This window comes from Ctenopharyngodon idella, chromosome 19 (genome assembly GCF_019924925.1).
Source record: "Ctenopharyngodon idella isolate HZGC_01 chromosome 19, HZGC01, whole genome shotgun sequence".
NCBI classification, from domain to species: Eukaryota; Metazoa; Chordata; class Actinopteri; order Cypriniformes; family Xenocyprididae; genus Ctenopharyngodon; species Ctenopharyngodon idella.
In genome coordinates this window covers 15,480,613-15,501,215 of record NC_067238.1, presented here as the reverse complement: position 1 = coordinate 15,501,215, position 20,603 = coordinate 15,480,613, and the positions used below count along the sequence as shown (strand labels likewise).

Below are 20,603 nucleotides of genomic sequence, written 5' to 3'. Positions count from 1 at the left end.
CTCAGAGCCAGAGGTCTGCACAGGGCGCGTGAGGCGGGAGGCTGTCGGAATAATGAGGCCAATAAGATCTGTCTTCCCTTTAGATCTCTTTCTTTCTACCTTTGTCTTCTGTTCCTCCTCGTCCTGTAGTTTCATTGCCTCCTCATCCTCTCAACCTCAGACGTGATGGTGTCAACCCCTCATTTAAGAAAATCTCTCAAGATCAAGCCCTGCTGGAAAACATCTGCCCTCCCTGTCATTGTGACGTTTGATGATTTACTGTTTCACATCTCTAATGAAGGATTTAGTCTGTAACTAGACATGATTCTGTGAAACTAACCTTCTTGAACTGTTGATTTTACACAAAATGGCAAGCTCCAGTCTCATTGGCTTGTTTTACGCAACTAGTGTTTTGTTTTGAGTTGTATACGCAGGATCTGAAATTAACACTCGCCAAGCACTAAATGCTAGTAAAAATCGCCGTTGGCGAGTATATAAAACGGTGTCAACGGTGTCAGGTTGGCCGGTAACATTTTTATAAATTCTAACAATGCAGAATTGTGAGAACATGGTGAACAAATGTGAGTGATGCTCGGGACAGTTGACAGGCCAGTGCTGCATCGTCACGAAAGTTTGAGCCTTGCCAATTTAAATATTCAAGCTAGAGAAGACGTGAAAGGGAACTCACTCGCTGTGTGGGAAGTTTTCTATGCGCAAATCTTGGCAAGTATCCTTGTAAAAATAGTCAGTTTTGTCTTAACTGAACGTAAATGGTTGAGAAATAAAACATGTGTAACAGTATATTGGATCCGTGCATTAGTCTTAAAGTGACAGCAGCCTAATATTTCTGCTTCTGCCTGTGTTTTCAATGTTAATCAATCAACAAAAGACAAAGAGAAAATCACCCACTGCTCTTTACTGAATAACTTTTGTAACTTTAATAAGGATTAATCTATGTTCTAATATTGTTTTTGCAGGTGTGGCAAAAAATATATAAATACGTCTCTACTGTTATGTTTATTTTCTTTGTTCATCAGTTGTTTATTTATTCATTTGTCCATTGTTCATTTATAGATTTTATCATTTGTTTGATCAAAAATACAGTAAAACAGTAATATTGAGAAATGTGATTACTATTCAAAATAACTGTTTTCTATTTTAATTATCTTTTGAATTATATTATATTTTAAAATTTATTTTATTGATGGCAAAGCTGAATTTTCAGCATCATTACTCCAGTCTTCAGTGTCACATGATCCTTCAGAAATAATTCTAATATGCTGATTTGATGCTCAAGAAACATTTATGATTATTATCAATGTTGAAAACAGTTGTGCTGCTTAATATGTTTGCTTAAAAAATCCTTTGTAACTTGTATTTGTTTTTTTAGCAATTGAATGCATCATTGCTGAGTAAAAGTAATAATTTCTTGCCCAAAAAAACGTACTGTCCCCACACATTTGTTTAATTCAGTTAATTAATTTGTTCATTGTCTATAGACTATGTTGTTTTGTTGCATTTTTTTTTTTTTTACGTTACATTTGCTAATTTATTCATTTGCTAATGCATTTTCCTTTTGTTCATTTGTTATTGTCTATACATAGTGCTGCTTGTCTTTTATTTTGTATGTTTGTTTATTTGTCCATCCGTTTTTTGTTCATTCATTCATTAATAGTTCCTGGATTTTTGCGAGATGTTTACAAGATTTAAAGAGTTTTGTTTGAGACACTCATGTTGTATACTGTAATTATTTTCTGTTTTGCCCTTTAGTGAATATGATTTTAAATTTACATGCTCCTGAACTTCACACAAACTAGCATGTTTGGCTGCTTTACTTCAGATGGTCTCATCTGTTTTAGAGGGTTGTTCTCGGTCAGAATAATAAACTAGTATTTGAAGTCTGAAGGTGCAGCAGAATGAAAACAGTTTTCTGTTTTGATGGTTTTTGCACACCGATTACACTTCTGAACTCCATTTGCGTGATGAGACGGCACTCTATTTTAAACTGTTTACTCTGGTGAGGTCTGGTAAGACGAGGCAAGATGAGTGACGGTGATGATGGAATTTTAAAAGGTTTTGTTGTTGCTTTTTAAGCAGGAAATGCACTTTAACCATTCAAATAATGTTTACATGATGGTCTTCCTTTTAAGTAGATTACAGAGATTGCAAAGACAGGGAAAATGGGAAAGTTTGTTCTTGAAGTATCCATAGTTCTGACAAAATGTAGCGATGCAGAGAAGGCCAGGATCGCACACGCACGCACGCACACCACACACACACGCACACACACAGTTTTTCCTCAGCCCCCAGACTGACTCAGCTTGTCCTCTTCTTTTTGCATTCTCTGCTTTTTTATCCTATTTTTAATCTTACTCCTTTCTTTTCTACTAATATTTATCTTCTCTCATTTCTTTTTACCTGCAATGAAGATTAAGCTTTGTTTTCATGATTTATTCACCCTTGTGTCGTTCCAAACCCATAGATGACTTTCTTTCTTCAGTGGAACATAAACTAAGAATTTCAGAGCTATTTTTTTATTTTTTCAATACAACTAAAGTAGAGAGTGACCAATGACTTATAAGCTCTGTAAAAGACAAGAAAAACACCATAAAAGTGCCATAACAGTATTTTATATGACTTGTGCACTACATTTCAAGTCTTTTGAAGTTATAATGTCTTATGTGGGTCTCTCATACAGAGCTATCAAATGACTTATGCGGTGCACAAGATGCATGGACTACTTATACGGTGCTTTTATGGTGCTTTCATGTTATTTGTGAGGAGTCTGGAATGACGTGAGATGCGAGTTAACAATGATTTTTCATTTTTGGGTGAATGGATCCTTTAATGTTGTTCCTGTAAGAGATCATGTGAACATCATACAGATTTGCGCTCTTCAGTTGTGAATGAATTGGCCTGTGCTTGAGATCTGTTTCTGTTATTAATGTGTTTTTTCTCCATCTGTCTTTCTGTAGACGCTGGAGGCTGTGTTGACCTTTAAATACAGTGGAGGAGCCGGTCAGGTGGAGGGCTACTACCGCGAGCTCAGTCTGGGGGTCAGAGTGGATGTTGAACCTTCAGTTTTCTTCACACGAGTCAGCACTTTACCTGCCACCAGGTATCAAATAGCACATTTACTCAATAGGCAGGGCTGTGCGTACAACATATCTTAAACAGATCATATGCAGTCTAGTTATATTATTATTCACGGTAGAGACCTGCACTCCCGCAGGATCTGCGGGACCCAATGCAACAGAGTGCGGCACGGGACAAGATTTGATGGGCGCGTGCGGGCGCGGGCGGTGAGACACTACTCGTGTGCGGGTTGCGGGAAAATCAAATGATTCGCAGGACTCCCGCAAAATAGAAATATCTAAACATAAAATATCTAAAAACTAATAAATTGTTATTCATATATTGCAAAAAAGCAACAAGAATAACTAATATAAAATAAAAACGATTTACAGTCCAAGCATGTGCGAGAGTCTATTTATAACTTGTGTTTGCAGTGTTGAGCAATGACACACACATCTGTTGATTCTGAGACGCAATGGAGACGCAACACAATCAGGTGTTTATGTTAGAATCCTCTCACCACTCAAAATGCCAGAGTTTTTATGCAGTGCTGAAATTTGCGCGCTCATGAATCCTTTATTATTATATTTATTATTTATTATTATAACACACGCAGTGTAAACATTATGAAAGATTTATTGTTCATATATTCATTGTGTTATAACAGAGCTTTGTGAGATCGCAATAACTGAGATGTCAGCTTTTTAGTCATTATAAAGGGAGCGCTCTTTGCGCGCATTCTGCCATACAAAACCATGCTGCAGCTTGCTTTTCGGTTAAAACTAACTGTGGTTTGTGAATGTTGATGCTTTAATAACAAATATTTTATCGGAAGCGTTTATGCTGGGATGTTGTGGCGACACATAACTTATTTCATGGATGTACGGACAAAAATCTATATAAGGTACTTTTATGTGGGATTTTGCGGGCGGGAGCGGGACAAAACATGAATGTCGAGGACAGGATCGGGACAAAATAACATATTTTTTTGCGGGAGCGGGACTGAAAAATCCATCCCGAGCAGGTTTCTTGCACAAAAATAAGTGTGTGTGTGTGTGTGTGTGTGTGTGTGTGTGTGTGTGTGTGTGTGTGTGTGCACTAAAAAATATGTTAAAAAAATTAACGCAACAGTTTGCATCAATTTTTTGGGGGTTATGACAACTTTGAGTGAATTTACATTCCACCAACAAGCTACACTGAGTTAAAGGAACTTAATAATTTGTAGCATAAACACAAATTTTTAAGTTGATTACTCAAAAAAATTAAGTCACTCCAACTACCAGAGTTATAGCCCTGGAACCAATTAATCTTATCTATTTCAGTTTAACAGCTATCATAGCACGTTAACATAACTTATTTAACGTATATTTAACGAACAAGTATGATATTACTTGTCACTGGCATTAGTGCAGTCATTGCTAGTCAATGTAGGTTTTACCTTCATGTATCTACTTTTCAGCACAATGATAACCACAAAAACTTCAACATTACAGAAACTCTTTTAAATGTCAAACATAACAGCATTAAACACTAACAGGTCTTTCCCTTCACTAAAAACACAAAATAACATTTATTCTCCTCATCCAGTCCTATGCAAAGCATGCTGGGAACTAGAAATCCACTGCCTAATATCTGCAGTTATCAAGACAATGTCATTATGTTACTACAACCTATTTTTTTTCTTTCTTTTTTTTAAAGGCAATTAATGCAGAAATTTGAGTTTAAATTATAGACGATAGTAAGCTGATGTAATGATCAACATTATGCAACATTATGTCAACAGAACTCAACAAAATAATGTTTGCATGGTTTAATTAAAACAATAAATTCGAATTTTTAACTTGCAACCATGCATTTATTTAAGTAACAGGTCCCCTGAATTACTTTTTAGAGTGTGTGTGTACACGGGGATGTGAATTTTTCCCCAGCTTTATATTTTCAGTTAGACATCGGAGAGTGTCGCTGGTGTAATAGACGCCTCTTAAGTCTGAGAGTTTTACTGGCTAGCCAGTGCTGTTGTTTTGAGTGTAAAGCCTCTAAGAGAGGTAATAAAAGATGATGATGGATTTCTGAGGATGCATGGGCTTTGAACATCATTTTAGGAGACATTAGGACAAGAAAACATTATCACATTATCTCAGAAGGAATATGAGTAATCTAAACAGGTTAAATACATATAAGAGATTGTAGTTGTGTTGTCAAACAGCATCAGAGCTCTACGAAACCTTAAAATACATCATTTAGGTAGTTTACAGCATAACATACTGTAAATACACACTATCCTGTAATGGCAATGAGTGCGTTATTAAGGGTGGAGTCTTATCTTCCGAATGAATGCAGCTGAAAATGCAGCTGGTTTCTGAAGAAGCCAGTCCGCAGTGGTGAACCTGAGCACTAATGTTTTGTGTGACACAGCAGAGGTGGAATGAATGACTGCTGCTGTCTCTAGGCTGAGAGAGAGAGAGGGACGGAGAGATGGAGAGAGGGATAGACAGATGGAGATGGATGGAGAGAGAGAGAGACTGATCACACCTTAGTAATGACCACTTGAAGTGACTCATTAGCTGTAATAATATCTGCTGTCTCAGTCTTCTAGATCATCTATTATTCCTGTCGGATGGATCGGCTGCTCATACACACGCTCACTGCGTTTTTCTGAGCGTTTCTCAGTCTGGACCAGCACTGGGGAGTAACTAGCTGAAAGTAGTGATACTGCTAACTACATTTATCAGTAGCAAAAAAGTAGTTCAGTTATTTTCATAATAGTCTAATTTATCCATTAACAAGCCTTTTTTTTTTTTTTTTTTTTCCAAATATCTGTGTAGCAGAATACAATGAATGTGTCTCTTTTAAAATAATTTTGGAATATCTGATTCATTTTATTGAGTCAATTTTGTTGAGATGATTCATTTTGATAAACTATATATAATATTTATATTTTTATTATAGAATAAAATTATTATTATTGTTATTATTATCATTTTTAATTATGAACTTCATTGTAGTTAGCCACTTTTGTTAGTAGCTTACAGGGAAATGAACTGCTTAAAAAGAATCATGGCTTGACTGTCAAGTGTAGTTGAGCTGCTGTAAACTATAAATAGATTTTAGTTTGCAGTTTACAGTTTCACAGTAGCTTCCTCAACACTGCTCTGGACCTCCGTGGCAAACATGCTTCATTCTGAACTTTATTTATTCAAGCAATGGCTGTAAACCTCAAATTATGATTGGCTCATTCTTCCACATGAGACCAAGAAAGTTTCATTTGGCAGACTGGATACTCGCCAAAAACAACAGCATCTGTATTCATATCGCACAGAAATGGAAAATCCTGTTTGTGCTGAATGGGTGTGAAATATTCAACAGTCGGTTGGCCGACATGTTTCTCTGTTAGCTTCAGGCGCTCTAAGAATAGCAGCACTAAATGCAAATACACATCCGTATGAGGACAAGAGGTTTACAAAAAGAGCATGTAATGTCTTAATGCATATCTAAAAATGCCTTAATGTGTTGTAGGGTTAAGGATAGACTATAGGAATAATTATGAACCATAGAATATATATACTACATTATGTTATTGGTTTATATGCATTATTATATACTACAGTACCTTTAAATGACTAATAATAATTAGTCATTTATTTATTTATTTATAAATATTGTATTTTTTATATTTTGTTATATTAAAATATTTTTCATTTTAATTTATTTTTAATTTAAAAATAATAATGACTAATAATGAATAATAATAACTCCACTTATGTTGAATTCCGGCTTATTAACGTTTACATTGTATAGTTTCTTAATTACACTTAATGCTTCATTCCATTATACTCTTTAAGAGAGTAACTATGAATGGGTAAATATAATGTAGATGTGCTGTAATTAGTCATCAAAACATGTGTAGTACAATATGTATTATGTGACATTATGAATTCTTTTCATAATGCATTATATATAGATTTATAGGATTTATAGGCTTTATAGGAACGGGACACATTTACACACGTACACACTCAGACACACTACTGTTCACAGCATCTTGAAGGATCCACTCGAGCGCTGTGCAGTTCTTCAGCTCAGTACCTCTGAGCAGATGAAATAATGTTACTGAGATGAAAATCTTCTTGAAATTTCTGGGCGGCGGGTCCAGACAAATGGCCCATCGTCTGCGCTGAATAATGTAGGCAGAGTAGAGATGGTTTCTAAACCACAGATCTGATGAATACTGCTGGACTGCCTCGATTATTTCTCTTTAAAGGTTCTTAAAGATGCTTTCCTAACACATAAAGTGGTCTGTGACTAATGTCTGTGTCTCTAATCCACACCCACACCTCTTACGTGTGGACAAATGTGCAGTGTGTGTGTGTGTATTTCACCAAATAAATTCAACAGGATGTTGTAAAAAGCAACAGTTTAATTACTAAACTCAGACACCATTAACACACGCCCACAACACACACTTCACAATTGCTCTTAGACACACTTAACACACTAATAATACAGGAAGACCATTAAATGAAAAACAACCTGCCTTAAAAAAAAAGCTTTTTTTTCTTCTATGTGAGCGGATGTTGTGAGAAAACATTCAAATGGCAAATCTCCAAGTGTCTTAAAGGATTGTTTGGGGTTCAGTACAGCTTAAACTCACTACTTAAAATACATACATTAATTCACTTATAATGAAAGTCTATGGGGCAAAGCATTCAGGATAGCCATCTAACCAATCAGAGCAGAGTAAGCTCTCAAAAAAGAGGGGTTTAGAGAGACCGAATCCTTTATCAAACCGTTTCAGACACTGTGAGAAATTAGGTGATGTACAATGTATATTATGAGAAAATTAAAGTGTTTTAGGTGTAAACCTAAACCTCCAAAACAAAAGTAAGGAGCCTTTAAAATAGCATAATAGGGGGGCTTAAAGAGAGGTCAATTTGATGAGACTCATTGTGTTTAACTTGAAACACTCCTCTAAATACTCAGTGTTTTCCAGGCGGTGACGTCATTTGACTCTGCTGCAGGAAAACTTTCAGCATCTGTTCAAGAGTTGAGAGAGATTGATGGAGAGAGAGAATGAGGGATGCTCGTGTTGAGTAAGCATTGGTTGGCACTCGCTCTCAATTTCTCTCTGCTATTTAAAACTTGGCAGCATCTTTTGTGGTGATTCATTCCTCACTGATCACTGTAAGAAATGAGAGAAAGAGAGAGAGAGACACTGTATGTCTTGACTGCCCTGCTTGTGTGCCGACACTGGCCATCATATCATTCAAGATCTCTGCTATTTATACACACCACTCACTGAGGTTTTAAGGCACCATACCATGGTAAACTGGCCTTTTCTTGCTCTTTTGAAGTAACAGTTTGATTCACTATATTTGATGTACTAATCCTTAAAAGTACAGATGCATAAAAAATAGTTTAATTCTAGTGGTCAGAGAAGATGATGATAGAAACTAAATTATGGCTTCTTTTTTTTTTTTTTTTTTTTTAATTAATTAAGACACGTTTTTGCTGCAAGAAACCTTGACTGAAGTTATAAGTAGACTTCAAGGGGAATACTAGTAGTGTAGAATATGATTTATGTGTGTTGTGTTACTGTGGTGGATATAAGAATTTGTTTTCATAAATAAAGCACACACACACACACACAAAACAGATGGGCACAACGAGGTCATGCAGATGTACTTGTCATCTTCTGTCCAAACATCAAAGGTTAGCATCCCTTTCATGTACCGAAAGCTGTGTGTGTGTGTGTGTGCGTGCGTGCGTGCATGTGTGTGTGTGTGTGTGTGTGTGTGTGTGTATTAGGGGTATAAAGTGATGTCAGAATGAATATCAACATTATTTAAAGCACATTTTGTTAATACTTTTGTACATACACTACCTTTCAAGAGTTTTGTGTCTTCTGCTCACTAAGGCTGCATTTATTTTATTAAAAATACAGTAAAGACAATAATATTGTGAAATATTATTACAATTTAAAGTAACTGTTTTTTATTTGAATGAAAATGTAATTTATTCCTGTGATCAAAGCTGAATTTTCAGCATCATTACTCCAGTCTTCAGTGTCACATGATCCTTCAGAAATCATTCTAATATGCTGATTTGCTGCAAAAGAAACATTTTTGATTATTATTAATATTGAAAACATTTTTTGTAACAATTTAGAAGTCTTTACTGTCACTTTTAATCAAGTTAATGCATTCTTGCTGAATAAAAGTATTTATTTAATTCACTTTTGAATGGTAGTGTATATATTGCGTAGACAATATAAGCATTTTAATAATATTTTATATAATAATAAACATGTTGCGCCTAAAAAATGCAAATAAATTTTAATAAATTAAATTTATATATATTATAAACATATAATTCTATATATTTTCTAAATATAATATTATCAATCATAAAAAAATTTTTTTTTAAAAATGTATTGGATAAATAATTTCACAATTGCTTGTTTGATTTTATCAATTTGTCCAATGCTCACATGATTTCTTTGTCCTAACAAACTGTGACAGAGTGACAGACAGGTGATAAGTTACTAATCCACAAAACTGTGTGTTAAATGTCAAATGTGTCCTTTGCTTTATTTTGCTTTAATTGAGGACAGAAAGATTGATGTTCAAAACTTAAAATAATGAAATAAATGATCCACAGGGTGTGAGTTCTGTACTTCATTAATACTCCCTCGGTTTGTCTGCAGTACTCGTCAATGTCATCTACTGCTGGACGTGTTCAACTCGACCGAACATGAGCTCACGCTGTCTGCCAAGAACAACCAGGACCTGGTGCTGCACGCCAGCGAGTGTCAGAGGTACACACACACACACACATACACCTTCACTCTCGCACTGACTCCTCCTTCATCGCTGTGATGTAACGCCGTCTGTCTGGCTGATTGAAGTCTGTAGACTGTCAGACGGCATTACCTGACCCTCTTCTCCACTGACAGCTCTCCATTTCATGAAAGATACTCTCATGAACCAGAGCTGCAGCGGGTCACAGTTTCTGACTTTCATAGAGTCTTGGAGAGACAGGCGCACACTTACAGTGTCTCCGTATACTTTGCAGTAGGTTTTTGATGTGTCGTGCTGAAATTGCCTTTTTTTTTTTTTTTTTTTTGAAGATATGCAAACTTAAGGAGACAGGATTCACCACATGACATTCTTTCATTTGAAGGAATGAAGGATAAAATGCAAATGTGACAGTTTTATATTCCCCCCTGAGTTTAAGATGAGAAAAATACTGATTAAATCTTTATTCATGTAATGTTTTTTTTACTTATTTCCTGGTTTGGAAGCCGATAAGTTGAACCAGGTAACTTATGAAGAGCAAATGTCATCATGTCAATCATTAAAGGGATAGTTCACCCAAAAATGAATCATCATTTACTCATCCATGTGCCTTTTTGAATCCGTATGATATTATTTCTTTTGTAAAAATACAACTGTAAATGTTCTCTGAAAATCTTCCTCTATAATCTCTCTAGTCTCATTTGCATATTTAAACTTTGTGGAGTTGTGATTGGTGGAGACACATGAAAACCAATGGTGTTTGGTGTCATTGACATTAAACCGGTTGGGACTAAATGAGATTTGAGAGCAGTCGGTAACTCCGGTGTACTTTGGACGGGAACGGGCGTTCCCGAAATCCTTTGACAACAGCACATCCGCACTTGAACTTGAAGTGAACAGAACTTTCTGCAGTGGTGGCGTTCTCACAGTTCCCAGTTCCCTGCCCTGATCAAACTGGCAAGATATGTTTTTTTGCATCCTGGCTACGAATGCATCTTCAGAGAGAACGATCAGTATTTGTGCTCAGATTTTGGAGGAGAGATGTTCGGTACTGAAACCGTCGTCAGTCAGTGACATTCTGTTCTTGCTTGGATGTTAAAAAAGATTAATTTTGCAGAATAGCTAGTAAGCCAACAGTTTTCATTTATTCTTATTTTTGGCTTAGCCTATAGTTTTGAGTGACAGATGTTGTATTTAATTTAGCCTATATTTCTCTGTGACATTTTGTACGGTGTTGACAGGAGGCTATCATAAGACGATAACAAATAAAAATCTTGTATAGCCAACATTTTATATTTGTTATTCCCAATCACTCTCTCTTTCTTTAGGGGAAGTTTAAATGTGAGATTCTGGAAAGGAGATCTAAATTTAACAGGACCCGTCAGGTCGGGAAGAAAATCATTAGAAGTGGATATTTATCAAGGATGCAATAAATTGCTCAAAACAATGACAGTAAAGACAAGTATTATGTTACAAAATATTTCTATTTCAAATAAATGCTGTTCTTTTAAACTTTCTATTCATCAAAGAATCCTGAAAAAAAATGTATCACAGTTTCCACAAAATTATTAGGCAGCACAACTGTTTTCAACATTGATAATGATAATCAGAAATGTTTCTTGAGCAGCAAATCAGCATATTAGAATGATTTCTGAAGGATCATGTGACTCTGAATCTGGAGTAATGATGCTGAAAATTCAGCTTTACCATCACAGGAATAAATTACATTTCAACAGTTCTTTTAAACCGTGATAATATTTCACAATATTACAGCTTTCACTGTATTGTGATTAAATAAATGCAGCCTATGCATAATTTTCTCAACTCACTTGCTATTGCCTGTTCATTTTGAATCGCTTGCTCGCTTTCCTTTCTCTCTTTCTCTCTCTCTCACTGTCCTGTCCACTAACGGCATGAAAATCCTAGAGACTTGCATTGTGGGAAATGTAGCCACCGTAAAAATCTTGATAGGTTTGTGTTGACCTGCAGAGCTGTGTTTCTTTGTGTACGAGCCCTCTGCCCCTCTGACACCCTGCAGAGTCACATACCCTTTCCCCGATCACCTGATTAATGACTGGATTGGGAAACGTGCTGCTTTGACAGAATCAGAGAGAATTGATGAACAGATTACAAAGTTCCAGAAGCGGCGGCATGATTGATTCTGGAGGATGAAATATAAATGAGTACATTCTGATCGATGTCTGTGTGTGTGTTGTACTGGTTATTGATCTCATAGAAGGCTAAATCGGGTCTCCCCCCTTTAATGACACGGTGTGTGTTTTGTGTTATTGTGTAGTTCTTCATACTGATTCTTTCTTTCTCTTCTCATAACACAAGATGTCTCATCTTGTGGAGGTTCTGTGTCTTTTCCTCTGCCTTGTTCTGTCATTCTGTATGATGAATGCTTTCAGGGAGAGGTTTTTTAAAGGACGACACTGTCCTCGCTGCATACCAATCATTCATGTCAATCATCCGCGGGCTGCCAGCGTGACAATGAGGCGTCCAGCGGCGCAAGGGCTCACCTTCACTAATCGATTTCTCTGAGCCTTAGATCTCCTCAGCTGTCTTTTTTTTTTTCTTTTTGAGAGAGATTGTTTCTGTAAGAGCTGGATGTGCTCGGAGTTTCTCTCCGTGAAGTGCTGTTGTGTGTAAGATTCAGATGAGATCTTGATTCCTTTCCTGGTGTGCATTTTGTGTTTTCGACACTGAAAGTCTGATTATGCTTTAAAGGGGACCTATTATGCCCCTTTTCACAATATAAGTCTCTGGTGTCCCCATAATGTGTCTGTGAAGTTTCAGCTCAAAATACCCCACAGATCATTTATTCTAGCTTGTCAAATTTGCCCCTATTTGAGCAAAAACACAAAGTTTTTATGTGTTCCTTTAAATGCAAATGAGCTGCTGCACCTGGCCCCCTTTCCAGAAGAGGGCGGAGCTTTAACAGCTTGTACTTCGGATACTCAATAACAACAAAACTGTACAATCTCACGCACTCACGCAAAATCTGGTACATCCAATAACAGAGTATTTGTAATGTTTTTTTGCACATACATTGTATATCTCCATCTGCTACAGTGAGGAAACCGAAATGGCGGACTGCTGGAGAGACTGTTTATGATTTATGGGGATTATAAATAAAGGAGTGGGTGGATTTTTTACCATGGTTGTTTACACACGCTGTGGACACACATCTGTGTTCAAACACCTTATAAAACCTTGTGATCAAAGCTTTTTATATGCCAGCATATTAGAGCAGGTAACTAACGCAGATCATAAAGATCATAATAAGTTCATATTGAGCCAGACCGGTTGAAGTCAAGCCTGTCTGTGTTCAGTCAGCTGACTCTAATGAGACCTTGATATATAAAGCTCAAATTGTCTTCTTTTAAAACATACCACAGCGTTGCACACACTCCAAAGGGTTTCGAAAAGATTCGACTTTGAGTTCAGGTGTCATTGTCATGGTTTTGGCTCAACAGGTTAATTGGTCAGATTTATCTGAGTGTTTGGAGAGAATGAGGCATGATGTGCCACTTTTTATTTAAGTTGTACTCAATTCAAGGAGAAACAATGAATTTTACTAACACAAAGTAAGATGTAAAACTAATAGTCCTAATTATATTTCAGATCGTGTCCTGTAAAATAATCATACAGACATGAATTAACATTCCATTGACGTTAGGAGTATCCAACCTTCAGCCAAAAAAAATTACACTATTTTAAGTGTATTTTACTCCTCTCTCTCCTAATTATTTTTGTGCCTAAATATCTTTATTAAATACATTAATTAGTTTGTTATTGTTCACTTAGCTTCTTATGATATTCATTTTAATTAGATTTTGATCTAATATTAGATTTTGGATTATGATGTGAGAAACTTGCAGCTTTTATAATACTGAATGGATTTGAAAAGTCTCTTAATCTTCCAATCTTTAATAAGAAGCATATGTGTGTTTTAGCTTGAGAAGTTATAAATGCAAACAGTATGAACTTGTGATCAATGAATGTTTCCTTTCATTTTTTTCTGATGAACATGTCTATATTTAAATGATCATGCATATTTAAGTGTTTGGCTGTGTGACACCTGAAGGGGCTGGATTTGTGTTATGGAGTGTGTGTTATTAGAACCAGCAGGCTTCATGACAATCACACCACAGGAAATTTACAGTGAATACACACACGCACACACGCACACGCACACACACACACACACACACACACACACACTGGTATTCCTGTCATTATGGTATTCCTATGTAATGGTTTTTATAGTGTACAAACTGTATATTCTCTCCCCCACACTACCCCTACCCCTAAACCTACCCATCACCGTAAACTTTCTGCATTTTTACATTTTCAAAGAACATCATTCTGTTTGATATATAAGATTGTTTCCTCTGTGGGGACACAAAAATGTCCCCACAAGGTCAGAATTTACTGGTATTATTATACTTGTGGGGACATTTGGTCGCCATGACGTAGGGAATACCAGTACACACACACACACACACCAAATTCACCAAGGGCACTGAATTTGTGACACATTGTGCATTTTGGGATTTTGCACTCTTTCCACTTCACTTGTGAAGTGTGTGCTGCTTCTGTGAGTGTGTGTGTGCTAGTGTGTGTGTGTGCCCTACTCTGCTCAACTTCTTCATTACCCACATAATTTAAACAAAAGCCTGTTGCTGTAGCAACAAGCCTCTAAGTGCTTCCTCCATGATGAAGGGCCACTTTTTCTTTTACTGTGTGTGTGTGTGTGTGTGTGTGTGTGTGTGTGTGTGTGTGTGTGTGTGTGTGTGTGTGCACGTTTTTGTGATTTATGAGGACACAAATTTGTATAATGACATGGGTATTACACTGGTATTACGACGTAAACATGAAATATGAGGACCTTTCATGAGTCCTCATATTTAAAATAGCTTTAAAAACATACTAAACAATGTTTTAATAAAAATGTAAAAATGCAGAATGTTTTCTGTGATGGGTAGGTTTAGGAGTAGGAAGTATACAAACCTGTGTGTGTGTGGAAGGATACATACTGCTATTTTCCCATTCCCACAGTCTCAAGATGCAGCCGAAATTCTCTAGATCTGTTCCTGAGACAACATTTTAAGGGATCATGGAAATGCCCCCTATGGACAGCAAATGTGACTTAATTATGTCCCCTATAAAATACTTTTAGGCCAGTGCTTATTTAATCCTTCACAGATGCATGCAGTGCTGCAATTCCAAAATATATTTCATAAAGCTCAGTGAACAATAAAAGATGATGACAAAACAAGAAGAGAAATGTTTACTATTGTATGTATGCTCTTATATTATGCTAAAATATTCAAATATGCTGATTCAACTTACACTTAGTTTTTACCAACTATGTATTTGTGTGTGTATTAAATTGAAATGAATTTAAAAAGAATAAAAAGCAGTAAAAATGCTTCACAACATAAAATAAATAAATAGATAAATACATTGTATACTTGTTAGCACATCACTAATAAAATGAAGAAAAAAAGGCACACATATATAATTCTGAATTTGTGAATTAGGTGTCTTGCAGACGGAGGGATTTAATAACCTGTCATCTTTTCTGTGGACTTATCTGAGGGATTGTGTCGTTTTGAATGTATGAAATTGTATTTTAAATTTCATCTGCTCTAATTGAACGACACAGTGAATTAATGTGATGTTGTGAGGTGCGTTTGTGTGCGGCTCTCATGCCGCTGATGTTGGGTGGGGTGATGCGGCGTTGCCTGTGGCGCAGTGATGCTGCTGTATTTGCCGGTAACCGCGGGTTACTGGGAGGCAGTCTATAAATAGCTCAGTGTTTCTGCTGCTGGAGTCACGGGAGAGAACACACACATGAGCTAAATATAACCCTCTCTCTCTCTCTCTCTCTCTCTCGCTCTCGCTCTCGCTCTCTCGCTCTCTCTCCTCTCCTCTCTGAAAACACAATCAGTGACACTTTGAAACTGCAGCAAAAATTCTTGATCACATAAATGCTTTCTTTCTTTCTTTCTTTCTTTCTTTCTTTCTTTCTTTCTTTCTCATCTTCCTATATATCTTTCTATATATTCTGAAAATTGATGAAACTGCAATACTGTTGTAATTGGTTGAAAAGAAAGCATGCAAACTGATTGTTTTAAAATGCAGCTGCAGTACTTTTTTTTTTTTTTTTTCTTCCTGTCACTTTCTTTCTTCTCCCTGGGTGACCTGTGTGTGTGTGTGTGTGCGTGTGAGAGAGAGAGAGAGAGCGAGAGAGAGATTTTGTCCTTTAATCTTTAGAGGTCTGTTTCAGCTTCTTCTTGTCTTCTCTCTCTCTCTCTCTCTCTCTTTCTATTTTTTTGTTTTTCCTTTTCCTTTGTAGTGCTTATGTGTAGAATGATAACACTCTCTATCTATGCCTGAGTCAGTCCAGAAGCATTGATACTGGCAAATCATGGTGAAGAACAGGGACGTGTGTGTGTGTGTGTGTGTGTGTGTGTGTGTGTGTGTGTGTGTGTGTGTGTGTGTGTGTGTGTGTGTGTTGTTTTTGAGGTTTTACCTCTGTATAAAAGTGGTGAGAAATGTGAAGAATTTGTGAAGAAACTGCATTAAATACCTTATTACTCTTCATATGATGATGAAAGAAAGAAAGAAAGATGGATGAATGTTAAACAAAAACCATCGTAACTGTGTATATTAGGTTAATCTAAAAAAAAGTTCATATTTCAAATAATAATAAAAAAAAGAAGTCTTATTTTTAGAGGAAAAAAAAAAAAAAAAAACCTACTTCATTTTCTGTATGCAAACAATCCTGTGTTATATTTCTGTAGGACATTAGCTTTAGGGACAATTTACACTGACTAATTGGTTAGTGAGATTGACTAGTTTTAGATTTTTCCTTTTTTTAGTTTGAATAGTCTTTGTGGCAATGTACCGTGTGTACCGTCACTGTGCTCTGTATGCTAATTACAACATTAGTTGTTAACTGTCAAATGGTTTTCATGATAAAACCCTCTCTGCGAAATAGCATCTTGAAATTCACCAGTTTGAATTTGGTTTATTGTTAAAATAGTAAGTGCTGAATTGAATTTTCTCAGTGGTGCGTCTGTAAGGGGATCTTTCTGTCTTTCTCTGTCTTTTTTTTTTTCTGAGATGAGTCTCACATTTCAAATCTCTCTGTTGTTGGGTTCATTACTCTGGGCATCTCTGTAGAAATGTATTTTCTCTTCTCTGTGTGAATGTGAGTTTTTCTGAGCACTGCTCATGTTCAGCTGTGAGACGTCTTTTTTTGGAGCTTGTGCGAGTTCCCATATGAGATTCCAAGATCGCAGATCATGTCTCAGACGTTGTATTTATCAGTCCATCATGTCTCAACATCTCCTTTCACCTGCGTTGTTTTACAGGATCAGTTTATTCGCAAATCAAATCATATTTGCTGACATGTCCATCAGCATCAAGCCCAAGACACCTGCAGCCTCTTTACTGACTATAACCTCTCCTCTCATGAACATCAGGTGACTAAACTTCAGGACTGCATTAAAGAGAGAGATAGGAAGAACAAAATAAGGAAGGATAGAGGAAGGAAGGACAGAAAAAGAAGGAAAGAAAGAACTGGAAGAAAGAATGAAAGGAAGGAAAAGGATAAAGAACTAAAAGGAAGGAAGGAAAAGGTAAGGAAAGAAAGAATAAAGAATCAACAGGAAGGAAGGAAGAACTAAAAGGAAGTAAGGTAAAACAGGAAGGAAGGAAGGAAGGAAGGAAAAGGAAGAATGGAAAAGTTAAGGAAAGAAAGAAAGAATAACGAACCAAAAGGAAGGAAAGTAAAACAGGAAGGAAGGAAGGAAAAACAGACAGGAAGGAAGGAAAGTACGAAGAAACTAAATGGAAGTAAGGTAAAACAGGAAGGAAGGAAAGAAGTAAGAAGCAAGGAAGGTAGATAAAAAGTAAGGAAGGAATGAAGAACAAAAAGGAAGGTAGGTAGATCAAAAAGGCAAGGAAGGAAGTAGAATGGATAAAAGAAAGAATGAAGGAATGAAGAACGAAAAGGAAGGTATGAAAAACAAAAAAATCAGGAAAGTAGAATGAAAAAATGAAGAACGCAAAGGAAAGTAGAAAGAATAAAAATAAGGAAGTATGGTCGAACAAAAATAGGAAGGATGTTAGAGTAATGGAAGGATAGATGGAGGGAAGGTAGAATGAAAAAAGGAAGAAAGGAAAATGAAAAGGAGAGTAGGAAGAACAGGAAGGAAGGAAGGAAGGAAGAATGAAAAAGGAAGGTTGAACACAAAAAAGGAAGGTAGCAAGATTGAAACAAGGAAGAAATGTAGGTAGAACAAAGGAAATAAGAACAAACAGGAAGGAATGAAGAATGGAAGGAATAACAGAATTAAGAAAGTGATAGAAAGGTGAAAGGAAAACAGGTAAATGAACAAAATATCAAATGGCAGAATGAAAGAATAAATTGAAAGAAAGACCAAGCAAATAAAAGAACAAACAAATTAAAAGAAACAGACAGAACTGGAGGATAAAAACTACAGAATGAAAACAAACCAATTATAATAAATGTTTGGCATAATGAAAAGAACAAGCAACAGTGTAAATGTGCAATAAAAATAAACCTAAAGAACAAAAAGCTGTCAGAAATGATGTCAGAGACAGAACAAACATAGGAATAAACAACAGAACAAACGAAAGAAAGGAAGCAGCAGTGTTCACAGTCAAAAGAGAAGAGTAGATAGAGACATACAGCCGTGAGTGTCAGATTCACCTTCACTGATGCGGTTTCCACGAATCTCAGCGGTTCAGGAGTCCAGCGCGCGAGGCCCCGTTTACACTAGTGCCTTTTCGTTTTAAAACACTTCACTTTTGCTACAGGTTACACCTGTCGTTTAAACTAATCCGGCGTTTTCGACCCTCAAAAACGGAGACTTTCGAAAAACGCCATTTTAAAACGAAAACGCACTAGTGTAAACGGGGCCTTAATCTACTGCAGCCATCTGAACACGAGACAGATGAAAGAAGAGCGAGAGTAAATAATTGTTCCTTCCTGTACGACGGCCGGCATGCCACAGGCTGTGGAAACAGAGCGAGAGTCGGCCGGAGGCTCCTTAATGTGTGTGTGATGAATTATGTATCAGTGTCTGCAGGGCCTGTTGTCTTCTCTGTACTGGATGAATGAATGAAGGAGGAACTGGAGGATGTGAGTCCGGTCAAACCGCACCATTAATGGTGTTGGTTTAGGCAAGCTTCACTATTACAATATCTATCTATCCATCCGTCTTTCTATTTATCCATGCATCCATCCATTCATCTATCTATCTGTCTGTCTTTCCATCCATCCATCCATCCATCCATCCATCCGTCTAGCTATCTGAGTATCCGTCTGTCTGTCTTTCCATCCATATGTCTGTCTGTCTGTCATTCTATTTATCCATCCATCCATCCATCCATCCATCCATCCATCCATCCATCCATCTATCTGTCTGTCATTCTATTTACTCATCCATCCATCCATCCATCCATCTGTCATTCTATCTATCTATCTATCTATCTATCTATCTATCTATCTATCTATCTATCTATCTATCTATCTATCTATCATCCATCTGTCTGTCATTCTATTCATCCATCCATTCATCTATCCATCCATCCATTCATCCATCCATTCATCTGTCTAGCTGAGTATCCATCCATCCATCCATCCATCCGTCTGTATCCGTCTGTCTCCCTGTCTGTCTTTCCATCCATCTGTCTATCTGTCTGTCTGTCATTCTATGTATTATCTATCTATCTATCTATCTATCTGAGTATCCGTCTGTCTGTCTTTCCATCTGTCCGTCCGTCTGTCTGTCTGTCATTCCATTTATCCATCTGTCTGTCATTCTGTTTATCCATCCATCCATCTGTCCATCCATCCATCTGTCTGTCATTCTATTTATCCATCCATCCATCCATCCATCTATCTATCTATATGTCTGTCTATCTGAGTATCCGTCTGTCTGTCTTACCATCCATCTATCCATCCATCCATCCATCTGTCTATCTGTCATTCTGTTTATCCATCCATCTGTCCATCCATCCATCCATCCATCCATCCATCCATCCATCCATCCATCCATCTGTCTATCTGTCATTCTGTTTATCCATCCATCTGTCCATCCATCCATCCATCCATCCTGAATACATGGCATGAAAATGCTGCTTTATTGAATTTATTTATTTATGTGAAACATAGCTATATACATTTAGGGTGGTCTTTGTTGACATGGGCCGGCAGTTAATTTAGAAACAACTTAGCAACACTCTAGTAACCCTCTAGAACACCCTAGCATGCTGTTGAGTTTTGGACACCCCTCATGGTTTCTTCAAAAAATGTGTAAATCTGGTGAATTCTATTGTATTCTAACTGTCATCTTTATAGTTTCTACGACACACACTCAAACAACTGATGTTGTGCTCTTGTGTGAAGCCATAGCTTACATCTCAGCATATTTTCTGTCTCGTATCAGTAGATATGCAGTCGTATTCCTCTCCAGAGATGCTGCGATTTGACTCCAGGCCTGAGAGCAACTCCCAGCGGTCTCCCAGAGGGTCTTATCTCCTTCATTAATCCATCCCTCTATCGCTCTTTCCGTCTCTCTCTCTTTGTCTCTCTCTCTGCTCGCTGATAACGGAGAACATGGAAATGTCAAGGATATTTTATTGGCGTTTCTATGAGCCTGAAGTGGTTATGTGAGCTTGCACATGTCCTTGGCATTTTTTGTGTACAGT

The 20,603-nt window shown here is 36.8% G+C and overlaps 1 protein-coding gene across 2 annotated transcripts in view; it reads left to right on the top strand.

Annotated features, from left to right (window-relative positions):
• Positions 1-20,603, top strand: part of trappc9 (trafficking protein particle complex subunit 9) — a 211,513-nt gene that overhangs the window by 116,871 nt on the left and 74,039 nt on the right. For both annotated transcript variants that reach the window (XM_051872803.1, XM_051872802.1), the window contains 2 exons: positions 2,955-3,097; positions 9,758-9,868. In XM_051872803.1, coding sequence (XP_051728763.1) covers positions 2,955-3,097; positions 9,758-9,868 — 254 coding nt within the window. The remainder of the gene's footprint in view (positions 1-2,954; positions 3,098-9,757; positions 9,869-20,603) is intronic.